The 19,822-nt window shown below is 44.9% G+C and overlaps 1 protein-coding gene across 1 annotated transcript in view; it reads left to right on the top strand.

Annotated features, from left to right (window-relative positions):
- Nucleotides 1–7,839: 7,839 nt before the first annotated feature.
- Nucleotides 7,840–19,822, top strand: part of prdm5 (PR domain containing 5) — a gene marked incomplete at both ends in the record, with an annotated part of 40,433 nt that continues 28,450 nt past the window's right edge. The window contains 8 exons of the mRNA XM_083672390.1: nucleotides 7,840–7,938; nucleotides 8,751–8,834; nucleotides 9,494–9,616; nucleotides 11,952–12,120; nucleotides 12,425–12,602; nucleotides 13,816–13,911; nucleotides 14,318–14,439; nucleotides 15,283–15,362. Of these exons, the coding sequence (XP_083528516.1) occupies nucleotides 7,840–7,938; nucleotides 8,751–8,834; nucleotides 9,494–9,616; nucleotides 11,952–12,120; nucleotides 12,425–12,602; nucleotides 13,816–13,911; nucleotides 14,318–14,439; nucleotides 15,283–15,362 (951 nt within the window). The remainder of the gene's footprint in view (nucleotides 7,939–8,750; nucleotides 8,835–9,493; nucleotides 9,617–11,951; nucleotides 12,121–12,424; nucleotides 12,603–13,815; nucleotides 13,912–14,317; nucleotides 14,440–15,282; nucleotides 15,363–19,822) is intronic.

Genomic DNA, 19,822 nt, shown 5'->3' on the forward strand with positions numbered 1-19,822 from the left:
TAGTGGGGAATATTCAGGCCTATATGGGAAAACAAGATATGGATCTGAGTATGGGTGGAGTCAAATGTCCCAGCTCCACTCTGGGGCCAACTTCATCTACTTTTCCAAAAAGCCAGAGTGTTACAGATCGAACACACATGCAAACATGACACGCACGCATACACATGCACATGCACATGCACACGCACACAAACACACACACGCACCTGCGCACGCACGCACACATACACGCATGCACGCACACATACACGCACGCACACACACACACACACACACATACACACACACCAAACACACACACACACACACACACACATACACACACACAGGCAAAGAGCCCTGGCAGAGCAATAGAAGGGTAAATGATGATGAAGATGATTCCACTTTTGTGGCTCAGGGGATAGATCAGGGTTGGGGCTCTGCCTAGCTCCCAGGCCAGGCGGAAACCCATCCCCAAAAATCAGGAAAAGACGTGCTCCACTCTCAATAAAGTTCAGTTTTGATTAAAGTGTCTTTGGGTGTTGTATAGCCCAAGTTTGATCCAATAAGTCAATAATACAGCCAGCACTCTCAAATAGAAAAATAAATGATGGTTTAATGCCCATTCACACAGGATAGTCACGGTGGACGGGTTTCAGTGTCAGGCCTCCTGAGCCCCTCTTACACTCCTCTTTTCCCAGAGTGAGTGACCCCCAGACTTCATCTGGCCTCCATCTGTAAACCCCAACCCAAGAACCCCAAAAACCAAACTGAAGGAGTCAAGCAATATGACTGTAGTGGATCAGTTGAACTAAACTGAATTCAGTGGGACATTTATTTTGTTATTGAGTTATTGTCCATAAGGGTATGTATGGTACAACAACTAACGTATGTCATGTGTACGATGTGCATAAGTGAGTGTAAATTTGATTCTCAAGTATGTGTGTGTGTGTGTGTGTGTGTGTGTGTGTGTGTGTGTGTGTAATACATGAATATGAGAGGCAGTGTGTGTTTGTGTATGTCTATTACCAATGCTTGTTCTCTTGCACGGACTATCGTAGGGGTGGTCCGTTAGTTCTCTTGTGCTCATAAAATCGTTCCTAAGTGCCTGTAATTTCTCACGCATCATCAGTACTGTAATCTCAAAAGACTCCCTCCAAGGAGCCTCCTATAAGGGCGTTCGTTACCAAGGGGTTGTCAAACGAAAACATCATTTATCCAGTGACCTCGGAACTGCAGGAAATGGTTTGCTGGCTATTTGACGACAGCCTTGAAATAGGGGGCTGGGGTGGGGGCTGGGGTGGTGACTGTGAGGGTTGGTGAAACATGAAACAAAAGGTGGTCTGGCCCCCCTAAACATACAGTATCAAGTTTGGGGATATTTCAGAAAAATGCACAGATACATTTGGAAAAAATCCTGTATGGAACCATTTGTATGTTTGCCAGACTGAGGTTTCTCTGCAGTGAAAATATTTATTTAAAACAAAAAAAAGAAACTCTGAAAGTATTTATTTCAGTGCACTGCTCTGCCATGTCCTAAATGTGGTTTCTGTACTTTTTGGCCCTCCCGAGACTCCATTGGCAGTACAGCGGAGTGAGCGGCTACATCCAATGTTCCATGGCTCAGTACTCTTGGGTTCTAAGTCCTCGGTCCTGTTGTGGTGGAGATCCTCGGGTCTCTTTCTTATTTAGTAAAGTTCTGATATGAGCCCGATGCTGATGGGAACTGAATACAATCTGGTTTCGAATCCAGGTAAATTACACTTTTTGTAGTACACTTACAGTCGATTAAATGAAAACCCCGGAGAGTTCTGTTGAATCATCATGATGTGTGTGTGTGTGTGTGTGGTCAGAGGCTGAAGATCAGAGTTGGTCTAGATCACCTAGGGGTACTGGTGAAAGCTGAGTGAAAGTTAATGGGATAGGGAGTCTCGAGAAGGCGTTGGGTAGAAAGGGGTCGTGGCCCCTAATCGTCTCAGTCCTGACTCCACAGATGGAGCTGCTGACAGGGAGGTCAGAGGGGGCTGGATGGGGGGGGGGGGGGGAGGGGGAAAGTGGGCACACAAAGGAACCTCTCAGTGCAGCGGTCACTCTCATCATCTAATAGGTTAATCTGGACTTCCCAGTGGCACTTTGTCTACACCTACCTTTCTTAGGGCCGTTTTCTCTGACACAGATTAATGTTACGTCTTGTCTTGTTCGTTAGTTTGTTTGTCTGTGTTTCATGTTGTTCATTTATTGTTCCCTGTTTATTTTTGTGTCTCTCACCTTATCTCTCGTTCCAGACACTTCACTACCTGCCCCTGTGTAATCGTCTATCCCGCCCTGATTGGATTCACCTGTTCCTCATCATCATTCCTTGTGTATTTAGTCTGTGTGTCTCCCCTGTCTCGTTGCCAGCTCATTTTTGTGCCTTAGTGTCAAAACGTCCCAGCGATTTTCAAAGTGATTTCTTGTCTTCCTGGTTTTTGATCTCTGAGTTTGCCTTCTGCCTTTTTCCTGTTGGATTATCCACCTCCTGTTTGACTGACTACCTGTGTACCATACCCTGCCGTGCCTACCCCTTTTTGGATATCTGCCTCTCTACAAATTGTCTACCTGTGTACCGAACTAATTTTCTGGAATTAAAGGATTTTTTTTTGGGATTAAGCTTTTGTCCCGAGTCGTGTGATTGAGTCCTCTGCCTTGGTCTACAGTCATTACAGTACAAACTGGCCAACAATGGACTAAGCCGACTCTGACTCAGTGCGTGCTGCGTGCTGCGCTTTAGACCCAGGAGAGATGTAATCCACACTGGTCCAGTGTGGATTACATTTCGAGCAACAGGCGGCATCATTTCAGACGGAACGAGCCAATGTGGCGCACATCATCATCCACCTCACCAGCAAAGCGGAGGCCTGGGCCATGACTGAGTGGGCAAGGGATTTGTCAGTCTGCCATTCCCTGGAGATTTTCACTAAATCTCTACACAAAATTTTCAATCATACAACCCCAGGTCGAGAGGCAGCAAGGGTGCTCATGGGCCTGCGTCAGGGCCCAAGGCAGGTTTCTGACTATGTTATCGAGTTCCGCACACTGGCAGCTGACAGTGGCTGGAATTCATCCACACAGTTTGACGCATTTCTCCAAGGGCTTTCTGACTCTATCAAGAACCAGTTCTCCTCTCGAGCTGCCGTCCGACCTGGATTCTCTTTTTTCTCTGGCCATAAGAATCGACAGTCGTCTCCAGGAGAGAAAGAGGTAGAGATCCAGGGCTGCGGTCCCTCTGCCCGTCCTGAGGGGCCAGTCCACGGTTGATCGCTCTTTGTCGTGGCGTCTTCCTCAATGGATCCTGCCGGCGGCCAACTCATCTACACCCCCTGCTGCATTGGAGGAGTCCTTCAGCTTGGGATGGCCAGGCTTTCTCCTGAGGAGCGACAACGTCGAATACGGGAGGGCAGGTGCGTCTACTGTGCTCAGATGGGTCATTTCATGTCTGTGTCTCCTGTAAGACCATGCTCATCAGTGAAGAAGAGGGCGCTGGTGAGCCAAACCATTTCTTCCACTGGTCGCTCTCGAATTCTCACTCCTGCATGGCTAATTACTCCATCCCAGACTCTCAATCACCCTGTACTTGTGGACTCCGGAGCTGATGGGAGTTTTATGGGTTGGAGGTTAGCCAAAAGACTTTGTTGGGAACGTTGTTCGCCTGTCCCATCCATTTTAAGCCAATGCTTTAGATGGTCGCCTGTTCTGCAGAGTCATTCACCGTACTCAACCCATTCACCTAATTATTAGCTTCCATCTTTTCAATTCCCCTTTACATCCTCTCATCCTGGGTTATCCTTGGGTCTTTAAGCATAACCCCCACATAAACTGGTCCACTGGAGAGGTTACAGGTTGGGGCGAGGGATACTCTCCTGCCTTCCGCCTGTAGCTGCTTTGGTGTCTCCTCAACCACTGGTCTCTGTATCTCCGGTGCCTCCAGAGCCTCCAGGACTTCCTAGTTCTCCTATCTCCCCACGCCTCCTGGTTTCATTGGATTCCGACTTTCCGGATCTCTCTAGTGTTCCCCCGTTATCTCGACCTCAAAGAGATATTCAACAAGACCCTTGCCACCTCTCTGCCTCCTCACCGGTCCTACGACTGCACCATTGACTTGCTCCCAGGATCATCTCCTCCCAGAGGGCATCTTTATTCCTTATCACCAGAGAGGGATGCTATCAAGGAATATATTGACTCTTCCCTAGCTGCTGGTATCATTCGCCCTTCCTCTTCTCCTGCTGGGGCAGGGTTTTTCTTTGTGGGCAAAAAGAATAAGACGCTTCGTCCCTGCATTGACTATCAAGGCCTTATTGAGATCACCATAAAGAACAGGTGCCCCCTCCCTCTTATCTCATCTGCTTTTGAACTATCGATAGGGGCTAAGATTTTCACTAAGCTGGACCTCCGTAATGACTATCATTTGGTTAGGATAAGGGAGGGGGACGAATGGAAGACGGCATTCAATACTCCTAGTGGTCACTATGAGTACCTGGTTATGCCGTTTGTTCTCCAAGTTCTCCAGTGTCTCCTGGACAACCAGCTTTTTGTAAAAGCTGAACAGTGTGAATTCCATGCCTCTACTGTTTCTTTCCTGGGTTTTATCATCTCTAAAGACAACATTCGGAGGATCCCGCCAAGGTTAGTGTGGTTGCTGAGTGGCCCCTGCCTACTAGTCGCAAGTTGGTACAGCGGCTTTTAGTTTTTGCTAATTTCTATAGATGATTTATTAGAAATTTTAGGACTATTGCCGAAAAATGGCATGCTCTCACCTCCTCATCTATTAGATTCAAGTGGTCTCCCCAGGCGGACCAGGCGTTCCGGGGGTTGAGGGAGAGCTTCACCTCAACACCCATTCTCACTCTCCCGGATCTCCGGCAGCAGTTCGTTGTAGAAGTGGATAACAAACTTCATCCCTGCGCCTTCCTCTCCCGGAAACTCTCTCCTGCCAAGAGGAATTATGACGTGGGGAACAGGGAGCTGTTGGCCGTCAAGGCAGCGTTGGAGGAGTGGCGCCACTGGATGGAGGGAGCGGAGCATCCTTTTCTGGTTTGGACCGACCATAAGAACCTGGAGTATATCCGGACCGCTCAACTCCAGGCAAGCCAGGTGGGCCCTGTTTTTCAATAAGTTTGTGTTCTGTCTGTCCTAAAGGCCCGTTTCCAAGAACACTAAGCCTGATGCCCTGTCTCGCCTGTTTGACCCTGACTCTGCCCCAAGGACTCCCAACAACATTCTGCCCTCTTCCTGTGTGGTGGGGGCTGTTACATGGGGCATTGAGGAAGAGGTCAGACAGGCGAGTGTTGATGTCCCTGTACCGGACGGCTGTCTTCCGAACCGGTTATTTGTCCATGTCTCCCATTGCTCTCAGGTGATCCATTGGGCCCACACCTCCCTCATCTCTTGTCACCCTGGTATACGGAGGACGCTCTTTGTGATCAGGCAACGGTTCTGGTGGAAATCCTTGGAAAGAGAGGTTGGAGAGTATGTGGCTACCTGTCCTGTGTGCGTCCGGTGCCTCATCGCCCCTGGCCTGTATATCTGCCTCTCTACGAATTGTCTACCTATGTACCGAACCCTTTTTCTGGAATTAAAGGATTATTCTTTTGGATTAAGCTTTTGTCCCAAGTCGTGCGATTGAATCCCCTGCCTTGGTCTACAGTCATTACAATTAAGCCTAGTCCTGGACTTTTCAACAGATAATCACCATTGACAACGCCATTTTAGTGTAGGATCAGGTTGAAAAAAATGCTACGCGAATACTGTACATCTGTATTGTTTAAACCTCCCTCTTTGGGCTCAAAATGTAGCTATAGCCTGCATCAGGGGAGGCTAATGGAGGCAGAAATCGGAGGATGAGCCATGCATTACAATGAGCGCATCCTCCGATGTCTACCTCCACTGCTATACGTGTATAATACATAATATCGATCACTCACTTACCCGATATGGCCGCAAAATCTGCTGTAACGCTAAACCTTTCCTAAAGTAATAAAGTAAAAAGCAATCTCAGCCATGGTAGAAACGCCCATTTTAAACTGAGTAATCTTTTGAAAAGATTTGTGTCCTTCCTTTTCATAATACGAGCGGAAAACCCCACCATACTAGGTATTGATAGTACATTTGACGCTTTGATTGTCACATGGAAAGGATATGAATCAAAAGCTTTACGAGGATTTGGACAGTGGAGCCCAGATAAGTATTAAACCGTTCCTACTGATGGAAACTCATCCACTGTCAAGGAAACAGAGCACCATTTATACCAGTTCATTGACTCTCAAGTAAACAAGAACATCATGACTCAAGTCTCTGTGGTAACCTAGTCACCCAATACTGATCATGTGAACCAATCGTGATGAGCTCCAATGTGCAGCCATAATGCAGCAGAAAGTCATTAGGATAAACAAACAGCGCTGACACAAATCTGATTAGAGAGAAAAGAGATCTTCACACACACACACACACAGACATATACACACAAACACACACAGACACACACACGCACACGCACACACAGACACACAAACACACACACACACACACACACACACACACACACACACACACACACACACGCACACACACACAGCATACTTGATTACCCTAATCTCTCTCGTGCAGTGTGAAAGTCAACAAATCAAGGTGGGTGTTTAGTTTCCCTTGCACTAATGGTCTGAGTTGGGGTTTGAACCAAAGCCTAATGTATTTGTGTATGCATTTAGACAGCGTGATGTCCGCCTGCACAGATGGTTTCAAAACCCAGAAAAGTATACCCCCTCTAGTCAACTATCTCATTTGCTCTGATTAAATTGCCAGATTTGGAAGCATATAAAGAGAGATAGCATAGTCACCAGAACAATGAATATCTTATTTGTATAAATCCAACAAACCACACACACACACACACACACACACACACACACACTCACATATAGAAAAAAAAGAGAACATAGGGACATAAATTGGATCAGAGTACCGTAAGATCTTTGCAAGAGTTGAGTGGAAACCAAGTGCTGATTTTGGCACAGTGTTGGGCCTAGAGGAGTAAGTGATACTGTACACCCACCACAAGTAAAACTGTACTTTACCCCTCTGTCATAAGGGCTACATAACACTGTCATCACCACTGCAACACAGCCATGGCATTGTTACACTGCCAACTGGCTATCAAACAGGATACCTAACCCATGTGACTCAAGACCACATTACCTAGCTGAGCTAAAGCCCAGGTATCAGTTCTGGGAGCGTACACACGTCTTGATAACACTATATCATCATTATATAGTATTGACAATAATGCTCAAGCTGGTTTACTGGGTAGGCCACAAACATTAGCTGCCACACACAACTTTGTCATGACAGCATAGAATCAGGTGTCATAAGCTGACATCAGTGGTCCTAACTGTTCACAACATCTGTTGTACTATCATGATGACAGCACTGTTTATATCTTAGAGATAGTTATGATCTGTCATCCAAAACGGAATAACAGATGCTGTTCGAAAAAAACAGATTAGGAACACAGAGGAAGTGAAACAATTAGCATGGATGATTTGATCTATTTGGCATTTTAAACTCATAGGTGTTTCTTGAACCAGAGGGACAAGCACAGTACAGGAGCATCCTTTAAACTAAGTAGCCTCTGGTAACAAACTTTCCACCAATCACAGCGCTGCATTGCATTCCTGCAGCGACAGCAACATGGAAGTTTAACCTGGACCGCATTTGGGAGAAACAGCCAGCTGCAAACTCTATATTTCTATATGCGCTAAAACCGATCACTTATTCTTAATCCTGCTGACATGTTCTAAAGATCCATATAGGAAGTCGTTCTGAGTCATGACAATGTTGGGTATGTATGTACCAGACAGATTTTCTTTGAAATCCTCTAAGGTCCAGGATGGGATCGGACTGTACACGGCGAGGCGAGTGAAAAAGGTTTGTTCTTTAGGGACAGGACAACTATCTCTTGTTTTGGGCATGAAAAAAAACATAGCGACGTGCCAAAGTCATTCGCTTGAAAAATGGAAGTAGACAGTTTGATGTTCGCATATGTGTGTTTTGCAAATCAAGGCGCTCTCAAAAGTCTCAAACCGTACGAAGGCTGGTCTGACGTGAAGTGCCACGTAGCTACACTACTGTAACTGAGATGTCTTCTCTCTCTCTCTCTCCCTCTCTCCACTACAATCTACCCACTTCAACAACATAGACTGTATGCTCATTTGTTACATGAACGCATGTCACAAAGTATTAAAACACCGTGATCTAGGATGTATACTTTTCTGACACGCATTCATTGCCTATAACGTTGCACTTAACACGTTCTCGTTGAAGTGTCTCACAATGCTGTCAGTTAACTTAGCCTTAACTACGCCTAGCCTTCATTAGAAGACACATCAGTTATGCTACTAAATGGCTGAAACTATTAAAAAACACTTCTGTTACTTCATTCATGGAGTACACATATTGGCCACACCCCCTTGAAGGTTTTTAGACAAGTCACTAGTGTCATAGAGGGGTTCATGTACAAGACTATCAATCTATTCTTAGTTGGCATCCATCCATCTATTGCACCACACAATGTACATACTATATATATATATATATATATATATATATATATATATACACACACACACACACACACACACACACACACACACACACACACACACACACATGTATATAAATGATTCCTTTATATACAAGTTATTATACTTCATATTTTGACAGTGTGTGTTTTGTTCTAGGGGGAAAAGTTTGGCCCTTTCGCGGGAGAGAAGAAGCTGCCTAGTGAGCTGGATGAGAGCACGGATACCCGACTGATGTGGGAGGTGATTATCCACGACCTCATCTCACCTCACCTCTTTAACACTGCATTATCACAGCATCAACCCCCCCCCCCCCCCATGTCTTGAAGCACAAGATATACAGTAAACAACTGGTAACATATTCCTTGTACTCTTGCTTTATAGTATCATGATATTTCATTCATATTTATTCATATTTATTTCAATAATATTTGAGTATATTATTAAAACGATACAAAAGCACTCTCTCCAGTTCACGTTCTGTGGCTCTACCTAAGATCCAAAGGCTTTATTGGTTCCTTTAGTGATGCTGAATGGCAACAGTTAGTGTGAGGCAACTACTGCACTGTTCTTGCAGGATCTTGTCTTAGTAATGCTGATTGGTTTGGCATACTAAACACTAATCTTGTGCTTCTGTTATTGAATGTACAATTATGTTTTATCCCCATGGTGTTTTTAATTGTTTTGAGATAAGGGAATGGTTTAATTATACTTCAGTGTTTATTCCCAGTGCAGTTAAGAATGACTGTACCTGATTATCTGATGCCATAAGAATTCCACATATGTTTCAATTCAGGTATTATCTGAGATTGAGATTCTAGTAATATAGTCATTTATATTTCATTATCAATCAAAGTACTCTTATGTTATTGATGATCATGCTTATTTGTTCTTTGTCGCAGGTCCGAGGTAACAAAGGAGATGTCCTCTATGTTTTGGATGCCAGTAACCCTCGCTATGCCAACTGGCTGCGCTTTGTCCATCAGGCGCCATCGCAAGAGCAGAAAAACTTGGCAGCCATCCAGGTACAGCCCTGTTCACTGGAGATACTAACACCCTCCGACTTATCTCTGAGAGAGAGAGAGATAGAGCTGTCTATCTGAACACATATCAGAGAGAGAGAGAGAGAGAAGATTAAATATGTGTATATAGTGGCTATACTGTATATAGAGCCATTTAGCAGAGCTAGCTTTTACCCAAAGCAAATTACAGTACAGTGAATGCATACATTTATGGTCTCAGCAGGAAGCTAATCCACAACCTTAGCATTGCTAGCACTATGCTCTACCAACTGAGCCACACAGGAATAGTAGATGTGGATTGTTTTGTTTTGTCTGCCTGTGCAGACAGCTTGTCAGGTTTCGCCGTGTGCTGATCAAGATTTGAAGGTGTTTTTCATGGCCGTGGCATCCTATAGGCAAAAAGTAAATTGAAATAAAAAATAAAATGATATAATTACTCCTGTGATTATAATCAAAGTCAGTAATTTATTCTTACACTAAGCAGAGGCATTATTATCGCAACAATCACATTCGACTCCTTTACCAACGTCATTTGTAAGTGTCGGATTTTCCAAAACTATGTGCTCACCAAAGTTCACACAGTTAGGGTGACTGGCAGCTGGCCTGGAGTTTAACTGCAAGACTGACACTGATGGAGTCAATTCGTCATGGAGTCAATTGTTCTCATTTCTCCTCCTTTTATAATTCTCTCCGTTCTTGAGCCTTCCCTATGTTTTAAACAGTATCCGCTGGTGAACGGTTTACTGCTGGGCCTCGAGGGTGTGCAGCATTTTGGCTACTTGACTTTGCAGACGACCAGGAGGAGATTTCTAAATTAAAATTAATTAAGCTAATTACAGACAATAATACAGGGGTATTGCAGAGGGGGTGCGAGAGTGTCTGCTATTATCCTTGGCTTTCGGGATTGGAACCTTTCTGTTTTCGGGGGTTGGTCTTGGGCCATGGTACAATACCCACATGATGCTTCTGCCCATCTCTGCCACGCGGCTGCACTGATAGTTTCCATATTCATTTTTAGAAATTCGAGCAAGACCGAACCCCTGGTTAGTCCAGTCGGATTCTCATCAAATCTCTACAGCAGGAGCACAGCCTCCCTCTACACCAAACCCCAGCCCATGGAGACTGGTGGCCAAAATGGAACAGAACAAATAGTCATGTCAAATGTAGGCCTATTGGATTAAAATGTGTTTCCAATAGACCTAATTTTGCCCTGTTTTATTTCATGGATTATTATTGTAAACAGACCCTACATTTATTGTTGTCATGTGAAAATGTGTAGAATTGCAGGACATTGATTGGATGCAGGACCCCCAGACCCCCCCGTAAAAATTGCTTCCCCAAACATGAACCTCAAGCTACACCTACGGTGTTTCTGTTTAATGAATGTTGAATGGTGGATGTCCCAATAGTAAGAAACTCCCTCTCAAAGTATTCCATAATTATTCTATCGAGCTTTCCGCATCCCCTCTATTTAAACATAACAGAATAAAGACCCCCTCCCTATGGGTGATTACCGCTGTTTGTCTTAAAAAAGCAGATTGTTAGCATTCACCGCAGTAACCAGTCTCATATAATTCACAGAGATATATGACATAACAATCACATCTATTGCCTAAGGTCAAACATACACACACATGTGTACATGACCTTAAGCAATGCACTTAAACACACTGACTGCTGCAGGCCCTAGGAAGCTTCAACTCTCAAAGAAAGTCATTCTTCACTAGAAGGAGGAGAAGAAACAGAAGGGAAGAAGACCTGTGGCCCTCCGGCTGTGGTTTTGTCAGTAATGCCAAAGTGCTAAAACCGATCGGTCGTTCAAAGGTCATTCATGCGTGTTTAAAGCTCTGTGTTCCATCAACAGTGACATATATGGTGGTTAAATTAATATTTATGTGTATTTCTAATCCCTAAGCAAAAGGAAAATCAAGATTTGATTTCTTTAGAGCGTGACCTTAAAGGACCTGGAAGTTAATGACGACATATTTAAGGGTTTAAGTGCTTGACCCTTGACCTTAATCAAGTCATAGCAGACGACTGTCTAGGCTTAATGAGATCAACCTTCAGCTACCCCCTGTCCTGCCTCAATGTGTGTGTGTGTGTGTGTGTGTGTGTGTGTCTGTCTGTCTGTGAGTGTGTGTATGTGTGTGTGTGTGTGTGTGTGTGTGTGTGTGTGTGTGTGTGTGTGTGTGTGTGTGTGTGTGTGTGTGTGTGTGTGTGTGTGTGTGTGTGTGTGTGTGTGTATGTGTGTGTGTATGTGTGTGTGTATAGTTATTATGACTGTGTAATGAAAAAAGTTAACTCGCTAGAAAGTTGACTCGTGTCTCTGGGCTTTCAGGACGGAGAGAACATCTTCTACTTGGCTGTGGACGACATTGAGACAGACACAGAGCTGCTGATTGGCTACCTGGACAGTGACATGGAGGAGGAGGAAGAGGAGGAGGAAGAGGAGATCATCAAAGACGAGGATGAGAACAGCAAAGAGGCCAAGCATCTCGTGGAAATGGGTATGTGAGAGAGTTTCAGGTTTACTATTATTGTGGGTCCAACAGTGTGTGTGTGCACGAGTGTGTGTGTGTGTGTGTTTGTGTTTGTGTTTGCGTGCGTGCATACGTGCGAGTGTGTGTAATGTGTGTGTGCACACGTGCCTACTTGCGAGTGTGTGTAATAAATGTGTGTGTGTGTGTGTTTGTGTTTGTGTTTGCGTGCGTGCATACGTGCGAGTGTGTGTAATGTGTGTGTGCACACGTGCCTACGTGCGAGTGTGTGTAATAAATGTGTGTGTGTGTGTGTGTGTGTGTGTGCCTGTAGAGCTGGTCATTAAGAAGGAGGACCATCCTTGCCTGCTGTGTGAAAGCAGTTTCCCCAGTGAGGAGATCCTGGCCGCCCACCTCCAGAGCCTCCACCAGCGGGCCAGCACAGAGGAGAAGGAGTTCAAATGCAGAAACTGTGGCAAGAAGTTCCCCATTAAACAGGCCCTGCAACGCCAGTGTGTATACCATCCTCACTGCACTCACCTGAGTACACATAGAGTACACATAGAGTACTCTACACATAGTACACATAGAGTCACACATATCTACTGTACCTGGCTAACTCACTCACTGCCAAAGAATTCCGCAATACTCACTAATCTTATAATGCTACTGTTATACACTGCACATATCTGTACATACTGTACATATCTGTTTATACTGTTCATACTGCATCCCCATATTTATTCTGCTTATTTACTCTGCTTTAATGTTACTGTTAATACATATATACTGCTTATACTGCACTACTTATACAGCTCATATACTGCTTATACTGTTCATACTGCATTCTATTTATTCTGCTTATAATGTTACTGTTAATATATATACTGCTTATACTGCACTATTTATACTGCTCATATACTGCTTATACTGCACTACCTGTATATATTGTTCACACTGCTTTTTTTGCACTTCTGGTTAGATGCTAACTGCATTTCGTTGTCTCTGTACTTGTACTCTGCACAATGACAATAAAGTTGAATCTAATCTAATCTATATATATATGCCATTTAGCTGACGCTTTCATCCAAAGTGATTTACATTGCAGTGAGTGCATACATTTCAGTATATATGGTCCCAGCGGGAATCAAACCCACAACCTAAGCGTTGTTAGCGCCATGCTCTACCAACTGAGCCACAGAGGACCACCTAGAATGCTTTATGCACCACCTTATAGTGTTGTATGTGGCATTTACCTACCAACAATACTTACAAAATACTACAATACTACAAAATAAAACATCATCATTAAGGCATGTTTGGTGAATAAAGTCACCCTTGGCACTCTAGAATGTTGGCAATTTGGGGCGACTTTATTCACCCTCAACATTAAATGAGTTAATGGCTATGTCTTTCTTTGTTAACCTGCATATACCTAAACAGTAAGCCCATTGGGCTGTACCTAAGGGGTTAATTCAAATGTGTGTCATATCGTATCATTCTATGAGCAATGACAAACAAGGAGTTTGATTGAGTCGTGCTGTGCCTACTGCACAATGCCAAACCCAATGCAGTACAACTCAATTATAAACGACCTCCACAAGGACCCTCTGTCACCTGTTGGAACAGGCAGTAGCCTACCTCTTTTTCCCTCAGATGTCGACTTGTTTCTATCTGTATGTTCAGTATGTGACTCTGACTAACTCCTCCATTCATATCTCCTAGTGTTCTGCACTGTGCTGAGACCCTGGGACCCACAGGAGACTCTTCCAGAGCGCATCAGTGTTCACTCTGTCACAACACCTTCAACTCAGAGTCCAGGTAACGCTACACTACCCAGAAACACCTGCAGGATACACTAGGTTGGGACTAATTATAACTACATTTTTTAAGGTTATTTTTTTGGAGTGTGGTAATCCCACTCTCGTATTTTTCAGTTTTTTTGGGATCCTGTGTGACTGAGCTGTGTTTCCTGTCTGACTGAACTGTGTTTCCTGTCTGACTGAACTGTGTTTCCTGTCTGACTGAGCTGTGTTTCCTGTCTGACTGAACTGTGTTTCCTGTCTGACTGAACTATGTATCCTGTCTGACTGAGCTGTGTTTCCAGTGTGTGTGTAGTTTCGAGCAGCACAAGGAGGCGTGAGCTGTGTTTACTGTCTGACTGAAGTGTGTTTCCTGTGTGTGTGTGTGTGTGTGTGTGTGTGTGTGTGTGTGTGTGTGTGTGTAGTTTCGAGCAGCACAAGGAGGCGTGCAGGGGAGATGCCAGGTTCATCTGTAAGGCAGAGAGCTGCGGGAAGAGGTTCAAGAGCAAAGATGCTCTGAAGAAACACAAAGGGAATGTTCATACAGGTTGGCCTCTATCACACACACGTACACACACACACACATACGCATGCATGCACACACGCACACACGCACGCACACACATGGCGCACACACACTCACACTCTCTCACACACACACAAACACACACACACACACACACACACACACACTCACACACACTTACATACACTGACACTCACACACTATCTCACACACACACACGCACACACACACACACACACACACACACACCCACACACACACAGAGGAGCAGAGTTTAAGTCTACATTATTACACAGTGTAGAAGCAGCAGTGGCAGCACTTGACTCTGATTCATCCAACTGCTCTCCATTGCTCCGTTTAGACGCATCTCTAATTACTAACTCAATATAATTGCTGCTCTGCACGCTCTGACTCCTCCTCAGGAGTCACATGATACCAACTGTAGCCATTACTGCACGGACATGCCTAGTAGAACTACAGCAAGAGTACTAGAAACACGTTTTATGTTACTTAGACAATAAGATAAAAAAAGGTCCAATGAAAATTCCTAAGAATGAACCATCAAATCTGTGTTTGCCTTGATGTTTTAACAGTGTGGCTGGCAGCATCAGGAGTGTGGGGGTGAGAGGGAAGTGGTGAAGGGGCTCCACAGATGTGGGTCATGTGATTGTCATATAAATGAGCCGAGGGTCTCGCAGAGAGTGGGAGGGCTCTGTTCTGTCCCTGTAATGAAGTGGGGATGAATGGGTCCAGTAAAACTTTAAAGGAGCTCAATGGTGGTGATAGGCTGTCTTTGTTGTAAAGATAAACTGTATAAAGAGCAGGTTTGCTCACTCTGTTTGTCCAATGGTCTGTGTTGCCCAGGAAGTGCCCGGCGGAAGCTCATGTGCACCATCTGCAACAGGAAGTGCTCGTCTTCACTCAACCTCCAGGAACATCGCAAGGTCAGTGTCCTACGTACTGTACCCAGCAGGGTTGGGTTCAATTATTATACGTTTTAAAGTAAAAGTAGAATGTAAAGAACTCACGCAGTTGAGTTGCTGACTTTTGGACCATGCAGTATACTCAGATACTTTGACTGTTTTCATTTATTGAAAAATCATTGAAATGAATGCCCTTCCTCAATTACCTCATTGGAATTAACTTCACTTCCAGAATTGAAAAGGAATTTGCCCTAACTCTGTCCATGGCTGAATCGCAAAGGCTTTTCCTTGACTCCTTGCGTCCTCTATCATTGCCTCCTCCTCAAAAGGCATTGGAGGAGAAGGTCCAAGAAGAAGGAACCTCAGACCTTCATTCAGTTTTGAAAAGGGTAGAGAACGCAAGGAGTCAAGGAAATACTTTTGAGATGTTGCCCATCTCTAAAACCAGCCCTCTATCCGCTAGCCACTTCTTGATGGTCTTTTATCGATCTGAGAGGGATTGGATAGGTGGAAGCAATACCATAATAACTCCACTTGGGCCTTCAGTGATTTAGGCTAGGGATTATTCAGGAGCTGTTCCAGACTGGGCATGTGTCTTTGTTTCTCTCTATATCCCCCATATCATCATAGCAGCTCCATTCCATTCCTTCATCCTTTGTTTCTTAATCTCATCCGTGCACTCTATATCTCTCTTTCCATCTCTTTCTCTCTCTCTCTTTCTCTCTTTCTCTCTCTCTCTCTCTCTCTCTCTCTCTCTCTCTCTCTCTCTCTCTCCCCCTCTGTCTCTTGTCTGACTCTCATTCTCTCGCAGGAGGAGGTTGGCTTTATGTTAAAGTTGTTACATTTTCATACCGTGTGACACACTAGAGCAAGGTTGTTTTTTTATTTCACAAGCTCATCCCCAGCAGACCTCGTGAAACTTAAGAGGCACAGCAGAGCAGACACTGAGGCTTTAACCCTGGCGTCAGGAGTCTTCCTCACAGAGACGGAATATCTTTGTTGTTTTTTTTTAAATCTGAAAAATGACAGGTTCATAGAGATATATAACATTACATTTCCTTTAGACTTGTGGCTTTAGGTCCCAATGGGGATGATTGAGGAGTAAGTCAGCAAATAAGTACTGTACTTTTAGCCTTACGTAGACTGGAGTAACATTCAGTATGTAAGATATTCCCACACATTGCATACTATCTCGCAGTGAGGCCTCTTTGCGAGGCTTGAGGTGAAATATTCTGAATTGAATCTTAATGTATTTGTTATTGGATTGCGGCGTGATGGCTCTCTCTTTCGTCTTCCAAATTGAGGTTTGTCCCATTGGTGGTTATTTATGACCACTGAACCCAGCTGGTGTTTCGATTTCATTTTCCCTCCAAACATCGATCTACGAGATTAATCAAGAGACATTAATCCATTCTAATGATGTTGATTTATCATAAACGCGCGCACAGCAAGAGTACTACTGTTAATCACTGGGACATAAACATAGTTCTCTAATAGATCATTAGACCAACCAGCCCTTCAATCAATGATTGACGTCTCTCTCATAATCTCCCTCCCAGACACTTCTGTCCAATGCTCGGAAGGTCTGGTGGACCAACGCGTCAAAGGCCTTCATTACCCAATGAAATGATGAGGTAAAAATTCTTACCATTGGCATTGGCTTTACCTCCCATCAGTCATCTCCTGCAGCACCTCCCCCAGCGTTGAGTCTTGCTTGCACCTTTCTGATTCGGAGCCACACATCACAGATGTGTGATTTGCTAAGATCAAATAATGACAAATACTTGACTCAGTAAGTTACTCAACCAAGTTGGAGTCGTTGTTATTCCAGGCTTATATGTGATGTTCGCAATAGCCTGGGGACGAGGTTACTCATACTGTGTCTATACCCCCACCCAATGCATTTTTCAAAACAGTGTAGCTAGTGTCCCAATCGGACCTCTGTATGCTTCTGTCTGTGTGCCCAATTATACACTGTATGTGGCATATACCAGAGTATAGATATTTAAAAAGTCATTGTTTTCCCTCAGTCGACTCGGTTTGGCTCCTTACTATGGGAAAGGCACTCTTGTGTATCATTCTCTGAAGTATAGAATCACGCCTGATACAGGCCGGTGACACTTGCAAGCAGATAGCCTCACCTACTGCTCATCCTATAGGTAGGACCTAGCAAGTGCGCCCATTTCATCCTTTCCACTCTTCACTTGCTGATTGTCCAAAGAGTACTGTAGTGTGTTTTCATAGCTGGCTACAACTTACCTGTTATAATGATTCTTCTGGGGCGTAAGGAAGTCTCTACTTCAATCCTCTGGTTCAGCTCGACTTTCTAAGAAGAAAATGGACGACTTTGTTAAGCCACTCAGTTAAGTCACTCTGCTACTCACTGAGCTGGCTAACACAAGATGGTAGACAGTGAGCTTCTGTGATTGCAATTCTTCTAAATGTTTGAACCCCTGCTAGGTTGACCATAATTCCTCAAGTGGTCGCTGATCCTGCATCAAGCCCCAGCTCAGACAAGGCTTACAAGGAGTCGAATAATGAGGATGCCGTCAGCTAGGCTAGCGAGCTATCCGGCTGTGCCTCCAACACAGAGTTCTCTGATAGGGGTGGAGATGATGGTGCTTCCCTCCCTTCTGCCAAGCCCACTAGGGCGGCATGGGAGGTGAAGGATGAGGTGACTTCTAAGGTGGACATGTCCTTCCTGGAAGCTGTCGCAGAGTCTCCTCCAAGCTCAACCTTGAGCTCCCTGGGGCCCTGCCGCTGCCCAAAAGGACCAGGCTTGATGGGACCTAGCAGGACGACCTCCCTTCCGCATGTGTGCATATGCCCATCCTCAACAAATGCCTTGATGCCGTCAAGTCATTGTGGAAGCAGCCTCTTTCAGCCAAGGTCTTGATTGGCTCCAGCCACCACAAAGCCCACCAAGAGTCGAGTCAAGGAAAAAGGACAAGGAAGTCTATACCTCTGTCCTCCCCCCCAGAGACCGCCCTCGGTCAGAAAAGAGGCCCTTCCCAAATCAGGTCGTGACAATGAGACCTCCTCCTCCCACCTTCAAGATTCCCAGGTCACTTTCAGCAGTCCAGCCATTCCAGGCCAAGGACTGGCCCCACCCAGACCAGCGTCCTCAGCCCAAAGACCCTCAGCGGGCCTTCTCCGGATCCAGTGCACAGAGTCACAGGGCTGCAGACTTCAACTTGCGGGTCTGTTGGGGAAAGGCATTCGGAGAGGCATTTGATTTCTCATGTATATCAACGATTGGCTTGTTGTATGCGTGGAGTCTGAGGCACGCACAGCGGTACTGCTGTCACATCTGCTTGACGTAGGCTTCCAGATGAGTCGTGCCAAGGGCTTGCTCATTCCCAGCCAAACAGTGACCTTTTTAGGTCTAATCCTGGAGCTTCCTTCACCCCAGGGCTTTGTCAGGGGGTCTGCAGGTGTTTGGCCCAGCTACATGGGTCCTGTACGTGCCTGAGGCTCTTGGTTCTAACAGCTTCATTGATTGTGGTCGTTCAGCTTGGCCTCATCCACATGTGAGACATTCAGCTCTGGTTGTCCTCACTCCATCTGGATCCGTTTCGACTGACAATGACGAGTGCTCGTCTCCACATGGTGTTCCGCCCACTTGCTCCGGGGCTCCCCCATTTGACGACAGATGCGTCACGCTCGGTAAGCGGCGTTTGGTCGTGTCTTTTATGTACAGCTCACATAAATGTGCTCAAGCTCTACACCGTGTTTCTAGCTACGGTGTGGCAACTGTAGATCACTGTGCTCCGTTAAGCTCAGGCACATAGTTCCATCTGTAGCCACGCACGCTCCTGTATGCCTCCCCTCCTGTGGGCTTAATCCCTCCCACTCTGAACAGTTTGTCCTTATTTGGAATTAGCCCGGGAGACCTTGGAAATCGCAGGTAGTTCAGCTACTCTATAAACATGTGGAATGTTAGTGCCAAAATTCTGTAAACAAATGATAACAAATCCACAAAGGTAATCTGATCCGCAAATGCAGGTTCAACAGTTCTAATGCTAAAGTGTGTATTTAAATTATTGGATACCTACACAAAGCAATGCTTTTATTCCTAACTTTAAAAGATGTTTGTCACTACTTTCATTTTTATTCACACATTGTGACATTTGTTTACAAATGTAGGAGCATTTATTCACAAATCTTAAGCGATATTTCTAATTTGTTTAGCATGTATTCAAATAATTGTTTCCAAATACAAATCAAAAGGTGTTTGTGTGTGAATAGTCAATTATGTTTTTGCCTTGTTTTTGGGGGTTTACGGATCATGGTACACACTTGTGAGTTGTACTCCTGGCAGTAATCTATTTCCATAGTGGTTCGCTGGATAAAATGGGCGGGCATGCTAGGTCCTATATATAGGATGAGCGGTAGGCGGGGCTATCTGCTTGCAGGGGTCACTGTCCTGTACCAGGCGTGATTGTATAGGGGTCTTCAGCAAAAGGTACACCTCTAGTTTT

Source organism: Argentina silus, assembly GCF_951799395.1.
Source record: "Argentina silus genome assembly, chromosome: 6".
Lineage (NCBI taxonomy): Eukaryota > Metazoa > Chordata > Actinopteri > Argentiniformes > Argentinidae > Argentina > Argentina silus.